This window comes from Arvicanthis niloticus, chromosome 1 (genome assembly GCF_011762505.2).
Source record: "Arvicanthis niloticus isolate mArvNil1 chromosome 1, mArvNil1.pat.X, whole genome shotgun sequence".
NCBI lineage: Eukaryota > Metazoa > Chordata > Mammalia > Rodentia > Muridae > Arvicanthis > Arvicanthis niloticus.
Genome location: NC_047658.1, coordinates 165,228,270 through 165,247,785, shown reverse-complemented (window position 1 = coordinate 165,247,785; position 19,516 = coordinate 165,228,270). Strand labels below are relative to the sequence as shown.

The following is a 19,516-nucleotide window of genomic DNA, read 5'->3' as shown; positions in this document are numbered from 1 at the left end:
AGTCAGGCTGTCATCTCAAACTGCCAGCTTCAAACTCCCTTTCCAATTATGCTGCCTACTGAGCGAATCGATAGTTGTACTTAAAGGGTTTGATTATTAAAATAGCTAAAGCAACAGATTATACACTTGAGCCATTCTCCCTGTGTTACACAAAGATTTAGCCATTGGTAGCTAAAGGTAATCTCCCCAGATTAGTGATTCTTAAGGAAATGTGTTCAGAGAACACCGGGGAGATGGGCTAAGGAGTAGAGTAGAGCAGTTTAAAAATGAAATCCCAGGTTCCTACCTTCACAGTGACAATGGTATCAGCAACTTCCAGAAATACTGCCTTAGTTGCAATAAATTACATAAGACTATAGCAGCCTTCAACTGACATGGATTTCTGGGGCATGTGCTATGTATATGATCTTATCCTGAAAGTCCCTACACCAGCAAGTTTTGACTCCAAAGTTATGGTCATGTCCCCGCAGGGCCACAGGTGGAAGACTCAGTTGAGGTTAAGGGTTAGCAAAAGTCTGCAGATGAAATGAGAGCTTAGGTGAACCCTGAAAGATGGAAAGGTTTGAAGAAGACAGGTTTGACTAAGCAAATCATAGATTATGGAGAGCAGTTGGCAAAACACACTAAACACAGCTACCAGAGTTCATATTAGGAGGCAATGGAGACAGAAGTTGGAAAGCACCACCAAAGCCAGGAGCAGACATGAGCCTTGACCTGTACTTGGCCCACAGGCAGCAAGGCCACTTTGAGGAGTGGTCATTGCCTTATTCACAACCACCTTCATCTCTCCATCCTTCCACCATTACACTTCTATAGCTAATTTAACTGCTGGACTGGACATAGAATGTGGACTCAATAAAAACTGTTCTGAGAGTTGTTGGGCATGATAGTGCATACCTTTCATTTCAGCACTCAGGAGCGAGAGGCAGATACATCTCAAGAGTTTGAGGCTAGTCTGATCTACACAGTAAGACCCTGTCTTTAAAAGCTACACTGGGATTAGGGAGATAGCATAATGGTTAAAAAAAAAAAAAAATGTTTGCCTTGCAAGCAAAAAACACATTTTCAAAACTCAGGTGTGGTGGTATACGCTTGTTATTCCTGCACTGGTGAGGTGAAACAGATAGATTCAGGCTTGCTGGCCAGCCAGATTTGCCAACTTGTTAAGCTCTAGGCCAGCAGGAGACTCAAGATGGACAGACCGTGAAGAGCAACACTCAATATTGTCCCTACGTGTATGGGCAATTGAACAAGCACACTTTTTGCAAGGGCTCATAGAACCCTGCACTACAGAGTTCATGTCTACTGATCATCTCTATCGTGAAGACATAAATGATTAGAATTCTTAAATACAGTTGACAGCCTATATGTTTCAGATATCTTTCTCCCATGAATATATATCCTCTCCCAAAAACTTTAGTAGGTGGTGGTTTTACTTAAATAAAGTTATAGATGGTTAAGTAAGCCAGATGGTGTGTCATGAAAAGAGAGGCACACAGCACTGAGCAGGTAAGGCAAGTGCATGGAAGACAAGTACCCAGTGGCTCATGAAGCAGGCAGGAAGTTTATGCTAGCATTCTATATATGGCTGTAGAGCAGAACTGGAAAGAGGAGGGACTGGCACCAAAGTCACAGCCAGTCCCCTGCTAAATACCTAGCTCCCATCACTGTACACAGAGCAAAGCTGAGGTCTCCAAGGTAGAAAAAAAAAAAAAAAAAACATCAAATGAAGTCAAAAAGTAAGTAAGTAAGTAAATAAATCAGTGCTGAGTTTGTGAGACAGTAAATGCACATAGAGAGTAGGCTCAACAATCTCAGATGTGAGAAGACATGCATCCTAGTAGAAAGGCTCAGTCTTTTTTTTTTAACATAACTAGAAAAAAAAAAACATCAAAAACAGCAATCCACTATGTAAATACCCAGAAAAGGGACAGGTGTCTCCAAATAGATTATTAATGTACACCTCAGGTGTATTCTCATCTGTCACCAGCTGCTCCATCTTTACCCAGCCCACAGCACCCAAGAATAAGAGTCCTTTTAAAATGTGTTTTATGTGTGATGTACATGCACATGTGTATGAATGCATGTGCATGTGTGTACATGTACAGGCTGAGGTTGACTGATACTTTATATAATCGAGGAAGGATCTCTCACTTGAACGCAGAGCTTGCCCGTTTGGCTAATATAGCCAGCCAGCTTACTCCAGGGATCCTCTGTCTCTTCCTTCCTTGCTGAGATTATAGGTCGACCACCACATCTGCTTGATGTTTACATGGGTGCTGGGGTTCTGAACGTGGCACCTCTTGTGGCAAGTACTTTTTTCTATTGAACTATTTCATCACTGAACTGGTGTCTAAGCTAGAAGGACTTTATATAGCAGTACTTACAGGAGTCTGCTATCCACAGATCACCTTTCTTGCCTTGGCAACAGAAACTCAAAAGAGTAAGACCAAAAGGCATGCCCTAGCTTTAAAAAATACATTATTTAAACCTTTAAAAAATTAAAACCTAAATTAGAATTTTTCTGTCCTCACCTGGCTGTTTTAAGAGGCGAGGGTGCTGTGTCATTGTCTTAGGGACCAGTGTTTTTCTCAAATGGCAGTGTCGATATGCCTTACACTAAGAGTGTTTCCTTTGCCTTCATCAGCAACATTTTAAAAAGAAATCAGACTGGAAGAAACACTGTAGTGCTCACATGCAGTTCACAGCCAGCTGTGACTTACAATCTAAAAAAAATAGGCTATCCTCCTTCACACAGCAGCGGGGTGAAGACCCTGTCATCAGGAATGACTTAATGAAGGAATTCTTTGCTGCCCCTCCTGTCTTCTACATATGGTTGCTGATGAAGGCTCCACCTCGGCACTTACGTGCTCTTCTGGGGTCTCTCACGTGTGTGATAATTCTTCCTTATGGCACACATCCTGCCATGTGCACCTTTAGGATTAGAGGCTATCTGCTTCCACCCACATCTCTGCTCTGCTGGCACAGTAAACAGGCATCAGCTGCTGGGCGCCACCTCGAATGTCACCAATGTGCCAGTTAAATGACATTTCTCTAGTTATGGGCATCCATTATAGACAGAGAAATGCACATCTCAAGATTTACTAATTTATCTCAGCAGACACTGTTTAAGGATCATGACATTTTATAGTAAAGTGACTTTCTGGAAACCTGTCATTCTTTGCCTTCCAGGGTTGTTTCCTCCACTTCCTTATCTTTTTGTTTCGTGTTTTAATGAACTAAAGCAGTGGCTAACATGAAGAAAAAAGACTGGTTTTCTACCATCATTTTTCAAAACACTGTGGCAGCTGACTAGACAGCTCCTACCTCCACCATTCCTCTACTACTCAATGCTACTAACCAGCAGATACATAACACAATAGCCACTAACATCTGTTGTTTTGGAGAGCAATACCCACCCAACAGAGTCTTGTTAGCAAAAGGAATCTCTTACCTTAAAGAGTGAAGATGCTTGGGGACTACTGGGTGGATAGAATAGTCCAGTACTTTAGATAAAGCAGGAAGGATGTGTGGGTGACTAACTCATTTACTGGGTTACTGCTTAGACTCTCTTTTAACTCTCACAGTACTCCTGTGAAGTATTATCACTTCCTAGTGCAATGGAGAAAACTGAGAATTGCATAGTCCTCTGTGGGGAGCCAGTATAGCTGCCCCCAGGCCCATGCCAGGCCTCTCACCGTCCCTAAGAGTCTATAATGGTCTCCTGGGTGACAGAAACATTTACTGGTAATTCAATTTCTTTGGTCAAAAAAGGTTTGGGAATAACCTTCATTCAGCCTTAATCAAATTATTGATAATATGGCTACAGAAGGACAGCTTTCGAGTGCTGTGCTGAGAATCTTCTATGTGCCTCTGAAGGATATGAGCTCAGGACAAGCCAAACAGTAGTGCAGCAGTGATGCACACAACCAGTCTGAAGCAGGAAATAAGAGAAGGAAGGTGCAGTGCTCCCACCAAAGGACCTCCAAGACACCTGCCTCCTTTCCTAGGAGCCCAGCCATGAAAAACTCTCAAGTCTCTAGTCATTATTCTGTATAGTTCAGGGCACAAAGTCAGTGACCAGAGATCAATGTGTTTCTAAATTACAGTAAATGTATAGGTGAATGTAAAATGCCTCAGACAAACGTAAGTTGTAAGTTCTAAATTTTGGTTCTGTCTTTAAATTCACTTTCTTTCTTCCTTCCTTCCTTCCTTCCTTCCTTCCTTCCTTCTTTCTTTTCTTTCTTTTCTTTCTTTCTTTCTTTCTTTCTTTCTTTCTTTCTTTCTTTTTTTCTTTCTTTGGTTTTCGAGACAGGGTTTCTCTGTGTAGCCCTGGCTGTCCTGGAACTCACTCTGTAGACCAGGCTGGCCTCGAACTCAGAAATCCGCCTGCCTCTGCCTCCCAAGTGCTGAGATTAAAGGCATGCCCCACCACTGCCCGGCACAGCTCTCGTTTCAAATTTAGAGCCAACAATTTGAACTCATTCAAAACAAAATACTGTGTTCTTTATAACTTGCTTGTGACTGTGTTTCTAGTCATGAAAATAGTTTCATTTGCTCACATGTGTGCCCCAGGGTGTAAATATGATCTTTCGTAAATACTCTTGAAAGTATTTCCAGACTCTTATGTCTGTGGGACCAGGACAGCAACTATCACTGAACAATGTAAGGATAGAAGTAACTGGCACCATATGCTGGGAGTCAGGACGACTTTCCAGAACCATAGACAATTAGGTTGAAGTATTCCAGGGTTCTCTTTGATTGACAAGATTTGTACAATCTATGTACAAGAATAATTTTATTCTTCAAATTTATTTTTTAATTTTTATTTATTTATTTATTTATTTTTATTGGATATTTTATTTACACTTCAGATGCCATCCCCTTTCCCCATTCCCCCCCCCCAGAAAACCCCTATCCCATGCCCCCTTTTACTTTTTGCATTTATATTCTTTTTAAAAATGTTAATCGAAGGCTTTAAAAGTTTGGTAATGCTCAATCAGAAGTGTAACCCAATACCCAACCTAGATATATCAAGTATCTTTGACTGGTGGGGACATGTGAACATCTGCCTCCCTGTCTCCCCCCTCTTTCTCTCTCTCATCACCTAGCTTCTCCTCTCCTTCTTCTCCTCCTCTCCTTACTCCTTGTCTTCCTCTCGGTACTCCTCCCACCTTAGCTCCTCCTACATATCACCCTTCCTGTTAAAATAAAACTTTTCTCTCAAAATACAATTAGAGCATAATTATGCCAATTTGTACCAGTGAGGTACAAGATAGTCCTAATACCCAGTCTATCATTTTGTTGACTAACCAGAACCTCTGTCATCTCTCCTAACTAAAACACTTAAGTATTCTTCAAATTTATTAACGTGAGGCTTGAAAGAAATGGCTGTGTAAGTAATAATAATAAAAGAAGTCACCGTCTTGTGTTAGTGACTAAAAAGGAAATATTGCTGCTTCTGTTTGCAGGTTTCTATTGAAGAGCAGAAATTATTTTAGGATTGAACTGTGCAGAAACTATCCAGATGGCCATACAGAAATGATAAAAAAAAAAAAATGGAGGCTCTCTTACCATTTTTTCTTCCTTAGCAGGTGGACTTCGAAGGAAAAAGCAGAGTGGAGCAAAAACAATGTCAATTATCCCAATAATCGTCATGAGCCAAGGAAAGCCAATGGCCTTTGCGATGGCACCGCCAGCAGAGGGACCTTTGGGGAAACAGAAAATCAGCCCTTTCCCCAAACATCTTATTGCCAGAAAATGTAAAGATTTCTGTGTTTCTAGGAGGTTTTATCTGTACTGCGTTAAGGCAAAGGTTTTCTTAAAAGCCAGCATTCTTACCGATAGCATACCCCATACAAAAGGCCACATCTGCAATGGCATATACACTCCCATAGACAGACACATGGCGCAGGTCAACCAGGTAGCCCATGATAGGCATCATGGAGGAGTCCACCATCCCTGTGAATAGTCAAGGATCAGTGTATGGAAAAGTAGTATGAACCAGAAGCAGGCTAGATGTCAAGACCACCTAACCTCCTCTGGAGGGTCAGAAAATATCCACTCATTCTTTCTGCTATACCACTCAAAAACTAAATTCCTCATAATATGGTATAATAGATTTGGCCTTTACTTTTATCATGATTAATCAGGATTTATACGTGAGAAACAAAAGCATACCATCAGGACAGACTTCCTCTAATGCTTTATTTTCCTTGGCCTGTAAAAACCCCTTCAGGGCACAAGTGCATAGCATGGTACCTTACCGGCCAGCATGTTCTTTATCAAGCCTCATAAATAACAAAAGCAAAACCCAAAAGCCAAACTAAACCAAACCAAAAAAACCCATGGGATGTCTGTCCCCAGTCTCATTTGGGAAGATCTGCTCTCAAGTTTGAACCCAATCAAATGTGCTACACAGGAGGAAGTTGTGTGTTTACTAGAGCACAGTGGTGTAGCCAATACCACCTGATTTCCAGCAAGCATCTTCATGGACTGGGACTATGGAGTGAGTATTCTTGAGCTATTCTCATGGCAGCCTGCACGGCAGCTTCTGGAAATCCGGGCTCTGTACCTATCTATCATCTGTTCACTCTTCACGAAGAGAATCTCCACTAGAGAGAGGGCAGTTCCAGATTGAGGCCCGAGGCCCGAGTGACTTACCAATTGCAAAGCCAACTCCAAAGTTGGGAGCGATGAGTCCGTAGATATTTTTTGCAAAAGGAATCTGTAAGAGGAAGTTAATGTGCTAAAATAAAAGATGCAGACTCTAATAAATCATCCTGGGGAAAGCCTTAAAATATCTTTTATCTGGGCCTAAAGGACCTGTTGCTTTTTGAAAGAAGTGGGAGCAGAGAAAGGAAGGGAGTTACGACCCTAATCTTTAAAAGCCAAAGCCTAGACTGAGGGTGTAGTTCAGTGGCAAGTACTTGCATACCATGCATGAGATGTCTAGGACAAACCGGAAATAAATGTATGTTAAAGCCTGAAATGAAAACTGGCTACTGTGAGAAGTTATTAAATGGCTCCCCACAAAGACTGCCTCATCCGCCCTCAGCTTTGACAGCCATATTGAGGAGACGTTGGTCACTAAATGATGTTTATTCTGGGGTAACATCATGCTGTTTTTCGGGGTAGTTGCCATTAAGTATTTAAGACACTGTAAATGTTTCATCGTCCATGCCTGTAAGTCTCAGCACTTGTAAGAATGAGGCAAAGAGAATTGCTATGAGTTCTAGGTCAGGCCGTGTTACACAATGAGGCCTTAAGAAAAAAATTTAAAAATAAAACTTAAAAAAAATAAGATAATAAAATAACTTGGTAAACTACATAATAAAACAACATAAATAGCATCTGACCTAAAATTAAATAATATACTCACTGGAGTCTTTCCAGAAATGTTTAAAATGACTTTTTAAAACTGGAGTAAAATAAAGGACACAATAAAACCAAATATTAAGAAACTCAAACTGCTGTAAAACGTGGCCTGGTGAGTCTCACCCAAGACAAGAGCTTCAGTCCCACACGCTCCCACACACCCCCACCCCGCAACCGCCTGTCAGGTGCAATCTTTTACTCACACATAAAATGCTGATTCCAACAATTACCATTCCCAGAAGAGCGCACAGCCACCTGTCAAAGAAAAGCCTCCTCAATAAATGAACACTTACATCATGTTTTCCAAAACACATCTTCAATGAAAATCACAACAGTTACTTGTAACAGCTAAGACAGAAACACTGAATTTCTTCAAAGAAGCACTTCATTCTCATAATAAGTGAATGCTTTTATTTAATCTTACCTTCCCATTTTGTGTGCAAGTATCCCAAAAATATTGGTTCCAATGAGATAAGAGATGCTCGCTGGCAGGAAAGCAATGCCTGTGGATTTATGAAAGGGACACCTTATCAGTGCTGTGGGAGTCACATGCCAGAAAAAACTAATAATCACAGACATCACGGTGCTGATTCAAGAAGATGAAAGGAAGTCTGGGGCCTGCACCCGAACAGCTAATATCCGGTTTCAGTCTGTGCCCCACATGGCTTATCCATCCCAGAAAGCTGCCTGGATGCTTCAGAAATGGAAACCATTTCTCTATCAGTGGCTGCATCTCACTTCCATCTGAGTCTGATGGCGGCATTACACGTGGACCTAGTGAGATAATCCCCAGCCATGGGAGCCTAGAGATGGCCACCCATATGGTCTGGTCATTTACATATATGTCCTCATCACTTCTGCAATGACACACAGCGCTGCCATTGCAAGAAAGAATTAGGGGAAACTGGGACCAAAAGGAAGAAAGCCATTGGAACTATTCAAAGCCTGCAGTTACTTTTCCTTGTAAGTTTACACACACATTGTATATGTGCACACAAGACTCTGTCACACAAGAGGACTCTATTACACCTACTGCTACACACCCTGCATATCTCAATTAACTGTGAACATCTTTCTATCTTTAAAAAAAAAAAAACCTACTTGCTCATTTTTCATGGTAAAACTATGACTGACAGATACTTCATGTCCAAGAATTAATGTCTCTCCAAGAGGAGACAATGCAGTAGAAGCCATTTTCAGCTGGCAAGGACAGAAGTTGCTTGAACATGGCCAGCACTGAATAAAAGGCCCATCAAAGCAGGCTATATGTGTACCAGAGGATCTGCCTAAACTCCACTCCCTGTCACTGGGATGATCTCTTAACAAGAGACTATATTTCAATTTTATAATTCAGTCATTTTCTTCCTTGAAATGAGATATACTAGACTTTTAATTCCAAGCTTTGCTTTTAAGTATTAAGAACCACGTTGTTCTCAGCATCTCCGTGTATGCAGCTATGCATGGTGGATGGTCAACAAGTGCTGGAATAGGCAAGCATGGTTATGTCTTTTTAAGAATGAGACACTATGCTCTCACTGTGGAAGAAGCTGTCAGAACCCTGATCCTCTAAACATAATAGGAATTTCAGGTTAATGGATTCTATGATCAAAACACAAAACAATCATGCCAGAACTAGGATTGTTTCTATCACACCTAGCAATATGCAGGAGGCCAAACAGTCATTCAGTATAATCTGATCTAGCAAACATTTGCTGACAGCCGTGTACCCAGTACAACACCAGCCTCCAGTAAAGAAGGACAACATGGGTCCTGTCACCATGGTGTTGTTGGAGGAAAGAATCAGATGGTGTTCGATTTGTAACGTGGCTTGCTGAGAACATAAGATACTGTTCCGAGAGCCCTGAACGTGCAGCTGGTCATATTCTCCAAGCAGACAGTATTAAATCCTGGCCCACACTGCAGATCAGGTCGGACTTGTAAATAGAAATTGTGTTGACTTTGCTTCAGGATCAGTTAGAACCAAGGGCCATGGAGATATAAATGCAAACTGTGAGAAAAATAGCAGCAGGACAAACAGCCACTGATGTATGACCTCACAGTCAGAGAAACAAAGCTGAAAGGTTCTATGGGAACCGAGGACCAGATCCCATATGGTAAGGTAGCTGCCACCTAACATCACTGCCCTGAAGGACTGCAGTCCCCATGTTAGAGGAGATATTCTGTAGAAAAGAGGGAAACAGATTTCTGCACGAAATTTTTGAGTAAGATTTCTTTAAGATGAAATGTTAACTGTTAAAGAGCAAAACCAAAACTTTCTTCACATGTTTATTTATTATTGCTGATTGTACCAGTCAACCAAATAATCCACTTGACCTTGGCCCACAGACAGCCCTTGATGGCACTAGCCAAAGAAGATAGCTCAGAGGACCCATCGAGGATCCAAGGATTCTGATATAACCTGTCTCCATTGAAAAACCTAAGTGGGACATACATGGACTCCTCAAAAGCCAGTGAGCAGCCTTACCTTCTCAACTTGAAAGATTGTGCCAGTCTCACACAAGACTGAGAAACTTGGTGACCTTGTTTACCATGGGAGCAAGACCTCTACATTGGCAAATTTCATCATGATTTTCAAATAAAAATGCACCAGATTAAAATGCATGAAACGAGGTGTTTACTTGAATTTAAAACTTGCTAGCTAAATGTAGCAAGGTTCAAACCCTTTTAAAGCACCTTGAAAAGCCATTGCTTTAATTCTATACACTCTGAGTGGATGTGAGGCTTGGATGACACATTGTATCATATGGCTGAGAACAGCTTTTGGATGACACATCGTATCATATGGCTGAGAACAGCTTTTCCAGACTGATTTCAGTGACATGGCTCCATGAAAATCCCATGTCCCCATCTCTGCCCTGACCTGCTGGCCTTCTCCACACTACGTACAATAAGTACCCAGCAAGCAGGACCCACCTCAGTTTCCCCATAGCCAAGCTCCACTGTGGCAGGCCTGAGGTGCCCCAAAGCATGGATGACCATCAAAAGAAAAGGGTTCTAGGTGGATGTGTTATCGAATGCCTGTAATCCCAACACTCCAAAGGCAAAGGAAGGAACAGCTCAGTTAAAGACTGGTCTGCTCTAGGTGTCTGGAGAGACCATTGTTCCTCAAAAACAGGGTTTCCACAGAGATGTCACAGGTGGCAGCTGGCTTTACACCTCACAAATTTCTATCAGTAAAGATGACAATAATTCATTATAGAGTCTCCTCACCTGAGTGAAAAGTATTAGTTTCACCTTGCCTATACACAGCATTCAGTGTCATGCACATCACTCTGACAGAAATCCTCATATGCTCCTATCTCCCATCACACCAGAAAATCTACCACAGGGACCAGCCCACCTCAGCCAGTAGCAGCCAAACAGGACAAGGCTTGTGCTATCATGAGGGACCAAGAAAGTTGATGCTGGACACTTGGCCTGAGGAGCCAGTAGCAGTGAATGAGATTCTTCTGGGCCTTAGGTGATCCTTGTCTGATTGTTTCTAATGGCTGATCCTAGAACTAGAGTGAGACAGTAGGCCCTTGTTGCCCTGACCCAAGAGAAGCCAGCTGGCTCAAGTCCTGGCATCTGAAAACCACTGGCAGTCAGCAACCCATGTGTTCCATATCTTTTTACCAGGCTAGCACAGGATGTCCTATAAAGTCACAACTGACTAGGATAGGATGGCCTCCCTGCCTGGCAAACGTATGTCCCTCCCTTCCTTTTGTATCATCACATCATATTTAAAAAAAGACATTCCAGAATAACCAACAAGAAGAGTTTGGCTCCAGTCTTTTCTGAGACTGTTAATCAGAGCCTGTTTCCCTTTGAGGAGTTACAGGCCTCACCCTGAACTCTGTCCCTAAGCACCAGGCTGTCAAAGAGAATCATTTGCCTTTGAATTTGATATGAAAAGGACCCAACAGACAGATTCCTCAACAGCTCCAACTCAACACCATATCAACATATGATAGAGGAGGTGCTGGGAACAGATTCAAACCAATGCCTCTGGAACAGAAGGATCTTCATTCCCTAAAGCGACAGTCAATGCTTTTTCATGAAAGCGATCTCATGTCACTCACATAGCTGATAAGACTGCTTGGCTCTGACTTCCAGTCTACGGTGGTTTGAATATACTTGGCCCAGGGAGTGGCACTTTTGGAGGTGTGGCCTCTTTGGAGTAGGTATGTTGTTGGCCTTGTTGGAGGAAGCATGTCACTGTAGGGGTGGACTTTGAGGTCCTGTGCTTAAGCTCCACCCAGTGCGGAATATGTAGTCTTTCCTGGTTGCCTTCAGATCAAGATATAGCACTCTCAGCTCCTCCAGCACCATGCCTGCCGAGTGCTGCCATGCTTCCTGCTATGATGATAATGGACCGACCCACTGAAACTATAAGCCAATCCCTATTAAATGTTTCCTTTATTTATTAAATGAATTACCTTGGTCATGGTGTCCCTTCACAGCAATGAAACCCTAACTAAGACACAGTCTTTCTCCAAAGATGACAGGAAAATAGCACAAATCTTTGGCCACCAGAGGCCAGACTTCTCAGGCAGCACAGGACAAGGGCCACTGGCTCCAGATAAAATATCCTGTACACTATTCATCCATGGTACGTTTGTTCGAGGTCCTGGTGGTTGCAGGAGCTATAGAGATCTCTCCTCTCACACTGAAGTAAGGCAAGAGGTAAAATTAAATTCCCTCCAGACAGACAAACCTACCTTTGACATGAATGGCAGGCAGAGCCTCAGGCAGAAATGTACAGTGTGTGTCAGCTAAACACTAGGCAAATGACAAGCCTGCAGGAAATGATCTTCCACTGACATCAAGGGGACAGGAGCTCTATCTCATTGGCCCTGGGGCTCCTGGCTGACCTTAAAGACATTTTAAAAAGAAAGCCCCGGGCTCTGTCTGGAGAGGACATGAGCAGAGCAGCCTGAGTGCCCAGCACATGGCCAGGACACATTCAATTAGGGTCATAAGCCAGATAAGTGGAGACACAGGCAACGTCAGAAAACTTCCCGGCTGAGAAAGGAAGGAAATGCATGGTGTGCAACCAAACCATGCAATCCCCAAGAGAACTAATGGTCCTGAGAACAGGGTGCCAAAAAGAAGAAACCAGAACCTTCCAAAAGGGTCAGCTGTATTCTCCACACAAGGCAGGAGTGTCATCATCTTTTGCCTGTTCACTCAGAGTGAGTAAAAGAATACCTACTAGCGGCTTTCTCCAGGAGCCTGAAAGCTCCCCTGAACTTCCTCTTCTGTCCTGACCAGGAAGGTCAGAACATAAGTTTCTATGTAAGAAACACCCTTAGTTTAGCTCCAAGAATCCTTCCTTCACTAAAAACATGTGTTATCTGTGTCTCATGTTCCCAGTTGGGTGGTTTTCAGTATATTCACAAGGCTATGCAACCATTTTCACGAGCAGAATCCAGGTTGTCTTCCCACAAAAGAAACCTCCCACCTGCTAGGAGTCCCTCCCTACTCTTACCCCACCTTGGGTTGTTTGAAGACTTTTAGAGACTGCTTGATGGACAGACACAAGCAGTCAGTACAGAACCTGAAGGGGCTGGTACTTTGTTGAAATAAGTGTTCTCAGGCAAGCAAAACAAGGGTAAGGGTTGGGTTGAGGGATGGATGTCTGACAGGCAGTAAAGGTACCTGAAGAAAGGCTGGGGACACTGAAAATGCCCACTGAAGTCAGAACCAAGTACTGGGGAGATGGCTCAGTGGCTAAAGGCACATGCTGCCAAGCCTGGTAACCCAAGTTTGATCCCGTACGTAAGACCTACATGGTGGAAGGTGGCAAGTTGTCCTCTAATCTTCTCAAGTGCACTATGGAGTGTGCGTGTGCTTTCTTGTGTGCACGTGCACATGCATGTGTGCACACAAGCTCATGTGCATCCACACACGCAGAGTCAGTATAATGAAATCAGAACTAAGCATCTCCATATGAGGTTATCCATGTGAGTTTGGGGAACTATGAAAATAAATCTCTAAGACAGATAATACATTGTTAAACAAACTGTATATGTACAAGGACTAGCTTTCCAGAACACTCTAAAGCTACAGTGATTCGAGAGGGGGGTTGTGACACAGGGACAATGGCAGATCTGTGAAAGAGAAGAGAGAATTCAGAAATGGGGCTAAGAGCACATGGCCATTCAGAGAGAAATGGAGAGATACCTCTGGAGACGTGACCCTGGGATGATGGCTGGCCACATAGAAAAAAATTTTAAAAAAAAAATCACATCTCCATCTAAAAATTAGAGCAAAATTAATTCCATGCAAACTTAACATTCTAAGGGGAAAAAAACCATAAATTCGTTAAAGGAAAACTGGCTATTTAATTTCTAAATGATCTTGGCAAAGAAACCACCTTTCTGAGCTAGACAATGACATCTGACAAGCATCATTTTAAATAGCCAAGATTCAACTCACAGACCACATGAAGCTCGTGAAAAAGGAAGACCAAGTGTGGATGCCTCGGTCCTACTTAGAAGGAGTAACAAAATATTCAAGGAAGCAAATATGGAGACAAAGTGTGGGACAGAAACTGCAGGAGGGGCCATCTGGAGACCATTCCACCTGGGTATCCATCCCATGTACAGTCACCAAAGGTAGATGCTGATGTGGATATCAGGAAGTGCATACTGACAAGAACCTGATATAGCTGTCTCCTTAGAGGTCTGCTAGAGTCTGACATATTCAGAGGCAGATGATCACAGCTAACCACTGATCTGATCAAGGGTTTCCCAATGGAGAAGTTAGAGAGAAGACTGAAGGAGCAGAAAGGGTTTGTGGCGCCATGAGGAGAGCAACAATACCAACCAACCAGAGCTCCACAGGGTCTAAACCACCAGCCTGGGAGCACATAGGGAGGGACCCATGGCTCCATCTGTATATGTAGGGGAGGATGGCCTTGTTGGGCATAGGTGGGAGAGGAGATCCTTGGTTCTATGAAGGCTGAACACTGAGTGGGGGGGGGGCAGAATTCGAGATTAGGGAGGTGGGAGTAGGTGGGTAGGTGGGGGCACATCCTCATAGAAGCAGGAGGAGGGGGGATGGGATAGGAGGTTCCTGGGTGGTGGGGGGAATGGTGAAAGGGGATAAAATCTGATATATAAATATAATATCCAATAAATAAAAAAAATGTTCTGAGAGATGAAGCATCATCCATAAAGTAAAAGGATACAGAAAAATGGGGGCACAATTTGCAAAGTTTCTCATAAGAGATATACAATGAACACTTAATCAGTAAGAAAAAGGGTAAACAATTCAATACAAAAATTAATAGGGAATAACAGCTGGAATTTCACACTAGCCAAGTGTGGTACACAATCGTGATCCTGGTACTCAGCAGGAGGCACGAGGATCAAGAATTTGAGGCCGGCTTGGGTTACATAGTGAGAAATCTGTCTCTGTCTCTGTGTCTGTCTCTGTCTCTCTATCTCTCACACACACTAAAAATTATATGAAAAGAGGCTCCATTCTTACCTATTTTATTCTAGTACCTATGTTACTGGGGGAAAAAAAACACCTACCAGGTATGAAAACAGTAGCTTGACCTTGGGAAGGTGCTCAACAGATTATCTGTCTAAACATGAGGGAGAGGCATACACATTTTGTGATACAGATCAGTGGCAAAATGAACCACTGCACCCTTCAATAGGGACTGCTTGAAAATACGTATCACGGGATGGGCTCGTGGATCAAGCCATAGGGTGCTTGGTGCACAAGCACCAAGAGGGGCTGAATTCAGTCACCAGGATTCACATGAAGCTGGGGATGGTGGACTACACCTGTAATGCTAACACTGGGGAGGTGGAGCCAGCCTAACTGATGAGATGAGCTCAGTAAGAAGCTTTATCTCCATGGCATTACCTCTTGCCTTCACATGCACACATGTGTTCAAATACCTGCATGGGCAATAAGGGAAAAGAAAAAGGGTCACAGAAGATGCCCAGATGATGATGAGGAAAGTCCCCATGTGACCTGGACTGTGCCATGTTTAGACTGGAGAGTTAGGACAAATGTCCACACTGAGTAAATCCACAGAAAGCTCAGTTCAGATGGTAGACATGAGCGTACCGGGAACGTCATTCACCTCTGCCAGAGACCGAAGGAATATGTTCATAAATGCAACACAGAAAACTGAGAAAAGAGAAAGACAAGGCAATGACTAACTCAAGGAAAAAAGATAATTGATCATGGTTCAACACAGAGGTCAGCTTGGGGGCAATATCCACAGTCACAGAAATATCAATAATAAATGCCAGCCCACTGAAGAATGTCAGTGCAAGTCTCCTAGTAACTGTAGAAGATACATTACAAGATGCTTGAGGTTGGAGATATTACCAAATTCTATATATGTGTACCTATGGTAATGTATAGTTTATAAATCAGACACTAAGAGGCTAACAATAACAATTGAAACATATGAATATAACAATGAATATTGTTTCAATCAATAACAATGAACAATAACAATGAAACATAACTATTCTCACAAACGCCTTGTAACAAGCTTAATGTATTTTCTCCCCCTCTTCAATATCTAATTGTACTTTCCCCTTTCACTTGAAGCGTCTATCAGGAATGATAGAAAGAAAGAAAGAAAGAAAGAAAGAAAGAAAGAAAGAAAGAAAGAAAGAAAGAAAGAAAGAAGGAAGGAAGGAAGGAAGGAAGGAAGGAAGGAAGGGAAGAAAGGGAAGAAAGGGAAGGAAAGAAGGAAGGAAGGAAGGAAGGAAGGAAGGAAGGAAGGAAGGAAGGAAGGAAGGAAGGAAACCTGGAGCTGAAATTGACTCCAAGTCCACTTCAGGCATGGACTCCACAAAGAGGCAAACAGAAGTGGTCACTTCATCACCTTGCTGTGGTGGTTTTGCGAAGCAGACACTCAGATGGGACCCACCCTAGTTCTTACCCAACTGCCACTTTCGGGAACACATGGTCTCCATCATCCAGATGGGCAGGGCGGGCTCCAGCATGGCTATCCCCATGTTTGCAAAGCAGATGGAGCCTGTGTAGGAGGAGAAGTGTTATTGTGCTTGTGCCTTCATACTGAGTGTCTGTGGTCACTTGAAATGCAGGCCCCATGTGCCCCAGCTCAGAGACCCACTCCCATAAGACAAAAGCTAAACAGAAGGCCAAGAGGATGGCACGGAGTGTCACTTTAGTTTTATACAAGACCAGTCCCAAGTCATCCAGTCTGTAACTGGGGGGAGCCGTCAAGCTCTTTTGGCTTAAACCCTTACAAATGAAGAAAAGGCATTTCAATTCCCTACGGAAGAAGGCTGCATGAGGCAGCCAGAAGCCAGGAAACTAGCAGACCACATGTAACACAGGATACCCTGAAGCTCTTATAAGTGGGTTTTACTGTGCAGTGGATGGATATTTTTTTTCATGATTCCTAAGGTGTCACGGTGCACTGCATACAAACATACTGAGGGCAGGTGCTTTTCTAGGCGTGCACATATAGAACATATGTCTTCATAGCCGATCTGCCAACCAAGCTCTTTGTAAATATAGAGCCCTCTAGGAAAAGGACACACAGAACAGCCCTATACCATTCTAGGAGCTTCCTGAGCTGGGCTCTGTAGAGCCTGCAATTTGCTAGAACAAATTCAAAGAGAGCTGTGCAATCACGATGATGACAGCATGCGTGCTTCATTCCTGGTGACATTTAACTGCAGAACATATGAACGATTGGACTCTCTTCCCATTTGTCTCACTCCTAACTCCCTCCACCACCGCCATTAACACAGGAATTGGCTGGTCTAATAGTGTTGGGTGTCTCTTTGATTGTCTTCGTATCACCGAGGTTCCAAGAAGCAGGAAGGGCCTAGGCTACACTGCCTGGCCCATATGTGCTCAAAGTTCAGGGAGTCACAACTCTAGGACCCCACCCTCACACACTGCTATTTTCTACCTCACCTTGGCTCTGGATTGTTCCTTGTAGCTGTAGAGCCTAGTGCATGAAGAGACTGGGAAGTACTAGCTTCCTAGCCCTTAGCCTGTGGGCTGCTCTGGTTAAATCCCTCAGCCGAAAGACTCAATAAGAACAGCCCAGAGCTTTGAGTTTTATTTTATTTTATTTTATTTTATTTTAGATACAGTGTTATGTAGCCTAGGCTGGTTTTTCCTACATAGCCACGGATGACCTCATACTGGGATTACAGGTGTGCATCACCAATCCCAGTTTATACAGTTGGGGAACAAACCCAGGTTTTGTGTGTGGTAGGCAAGCTCTATCTATTGAGCTACATCAGCGGCCCCCAACTTGGAACAACGAAAAGGGCTGAATATAAACGTACAGAAGATGAGACCCAGTTGTCTCCAATACTTTTACAGCTTTCCTGTAGTCTGGGAGCCCTGCTTAGACAAATCCTTTCCAGGGTTGAGCTATACTGCAGGCTTGTCCTGGTGACCAGCAGCCAGGCCCTTTCCCTGCCTGGCACGAGAGCTACTTGCTACTCTCAGCCTTACATCTAGGCACTGGGAAAAGAGGCCCAGGCCAAGTAGGGAAGTGAACTGCCTCCTTTGGAACAGAGCCACAGAACTCAGAATTTTCTTTTAGTTCTTCTAGACCCCAAGTCCAAAGTCATGACTTCTCGATCTGCAAGCAGATATATCTTCCAGGGCTCGGTTCTCAGTCCCTATTCCTACAGGGCAAACACCCACCTGAGACACCTGAAGTGAGGTTAGCAAGCCCCTCCAGAAAGTTCAGACCAAGTAGTGATGGCCTTTAACACAAGGGCAAGAAATGAGAGGGCATACAGGACACCCCATGTCTCTGACTATGTATTTCTACCCATCCCCTTAGAACTACCCTTAACTTTAAGAATTCAGGAGCCCCCACCTGCAGCGATGAGAATGTATGGGTCCTTCAGCAAGGTTGTTAGAGGTGTCCCCTTCTGACTCTGTCAGACAAAAACAGGGGTTAGAAGGAGTTACCTGGACCAGCCTTGGGCCCTTACCTCCCAGCTGCTTACCTCTGGTTGCACTCGGGATGGCTGGAGCACAAAGAGCTGAATAGCTACAAGGGAAAAGCACAGATGACCCTTCTTGGAATGTAGATATGGCCCGAGCACATGGCATTACAGAGGCCAAGGCCATAGTCACTTACCCCCATCCAAGAGCACCAAGGCAGCTAGCACCAGGAAGGGAGCAGTCTTCCCCACAAACTCATAAAGCACACTCCCGAAGGGGGGTCCCACTACAGGAAGAGAAAGATCCGCAAGACAGGCATGTTAGATGGGTGCCTCTCCCCATAGGAGAACCAGTATTTGATTCTTATGCTTTGTTCCCTAAAAGATCTGGGGTGCCTAGCTTACATTCAGCTTAATAGCATGCTGAGGAATGTTTTCAACTAAGAAACGGGAAGAGCACAGAAAAGTATCCTCAAAGACTAAGGGCCTGAAGCAGAAGGGGTAGCCGGAGAGCTGTGTTCTGTACAGGAGGGGCTACAGATTCATTTCTTTGCTACCAGCAGACATGGGAACAAATGGTTCCAGAACAAAAAAAAAAAAAAAAAAAAAAAAAGTGAAAGATGGGGAAATAGCCCAAGTCTCCTTCAGGTAAAGTGCCTGTCCCCTGGCCTGGGATGTCAACCAGGACGGACAGGTGTCATGGCAGATACAGAAGGCTAGAAGTTTGTCTCAGATTATAACTCAGGATTTTTAGAGTAAGGGATCTGACAGACCATTCTACCTAATCCTGTGTTTTACATTGCAGCCCAAAATGTTTGGAGACAGAGGCCAGGGAGCCTAGGAAGTTTGGAGGCCAGATCCTCCCTTTAGGGAACTCTGTTCACCATTTCTCAAAGGCTTCATGGGGATAAAAAAAAAAAAAAAAAACCACACACACACACATACACACACACACACACACACACACACACACAAAGAGGAGAGCTGGATGTCTGTTCACAGGAATGTGGACATGGGCTCAGTGTGGCCAGGACTAATGGGCAAGGACCACTGTAACCCAATGCCAAACAGGTCTCACCTGCACAGTGGCTAGTACATACCTAAGACCCCCATGGCCAGGCCGCCCAAAGCAATCCCCATGGCGTTACCCCTCTCTTCATCATCTGTGTACACGCTGGCCAGCATGCCCATCCCTAAACAGAAGATCCAGT

At 43.6% G+C, this 19,516-nt stretch overlaps 1 protein-coding gene across 1 annotated transcript in view; it reads right to left on the bottom strand.

Moving 5' to 3' along the window:
- The window catches only part of Slc18a2 (solute carrier family 18 member A2), a 34,406-nt gene that overhangs the window by 3,984 nt on the left and 10,906 nt on the right, over nt 1–19,516 (bottom strand). The window contains exons 6-15 of the mRNA XM_034494887.2: nt 19,406–19,498; nt 18,503–18,592; nt 18,369–18,412; nt 18,236–18,296; nt 16,301–16,396; nt 7,802–7,880; nt 7,581–7,632; nt 6,664–6,727; nt 5,842–5,961; nt 5,575–5,708 (exon numbers count right to left, since the gene is read on the bottom strand). Of these exons, the coding sequence (XP_034350778.1) occupies nt 5,575–5,708; nt 5,842–5,961; nt 6,664–6,727; nt 7,581–7,632; nt 7,802–7,880; nt 16,301–16,396; nt 18,236–18,296; nt 18,369–18,412; nt 18,503–18,592; nt 19,406–19,498 (833 nt within the window). The remainder of the gene's footprint in view (nt 1–5,574; nt 5,709–5,841; nt 5,962–6,663; nt 6,728–7,580; nt 7,633–7,801; nt 7,881–16,300; nt 16,397–18,235; nt 18,297–18,368; nt 18,413–18,502; nt 18,593–19,405; nt 19,499–19,516) is intronic.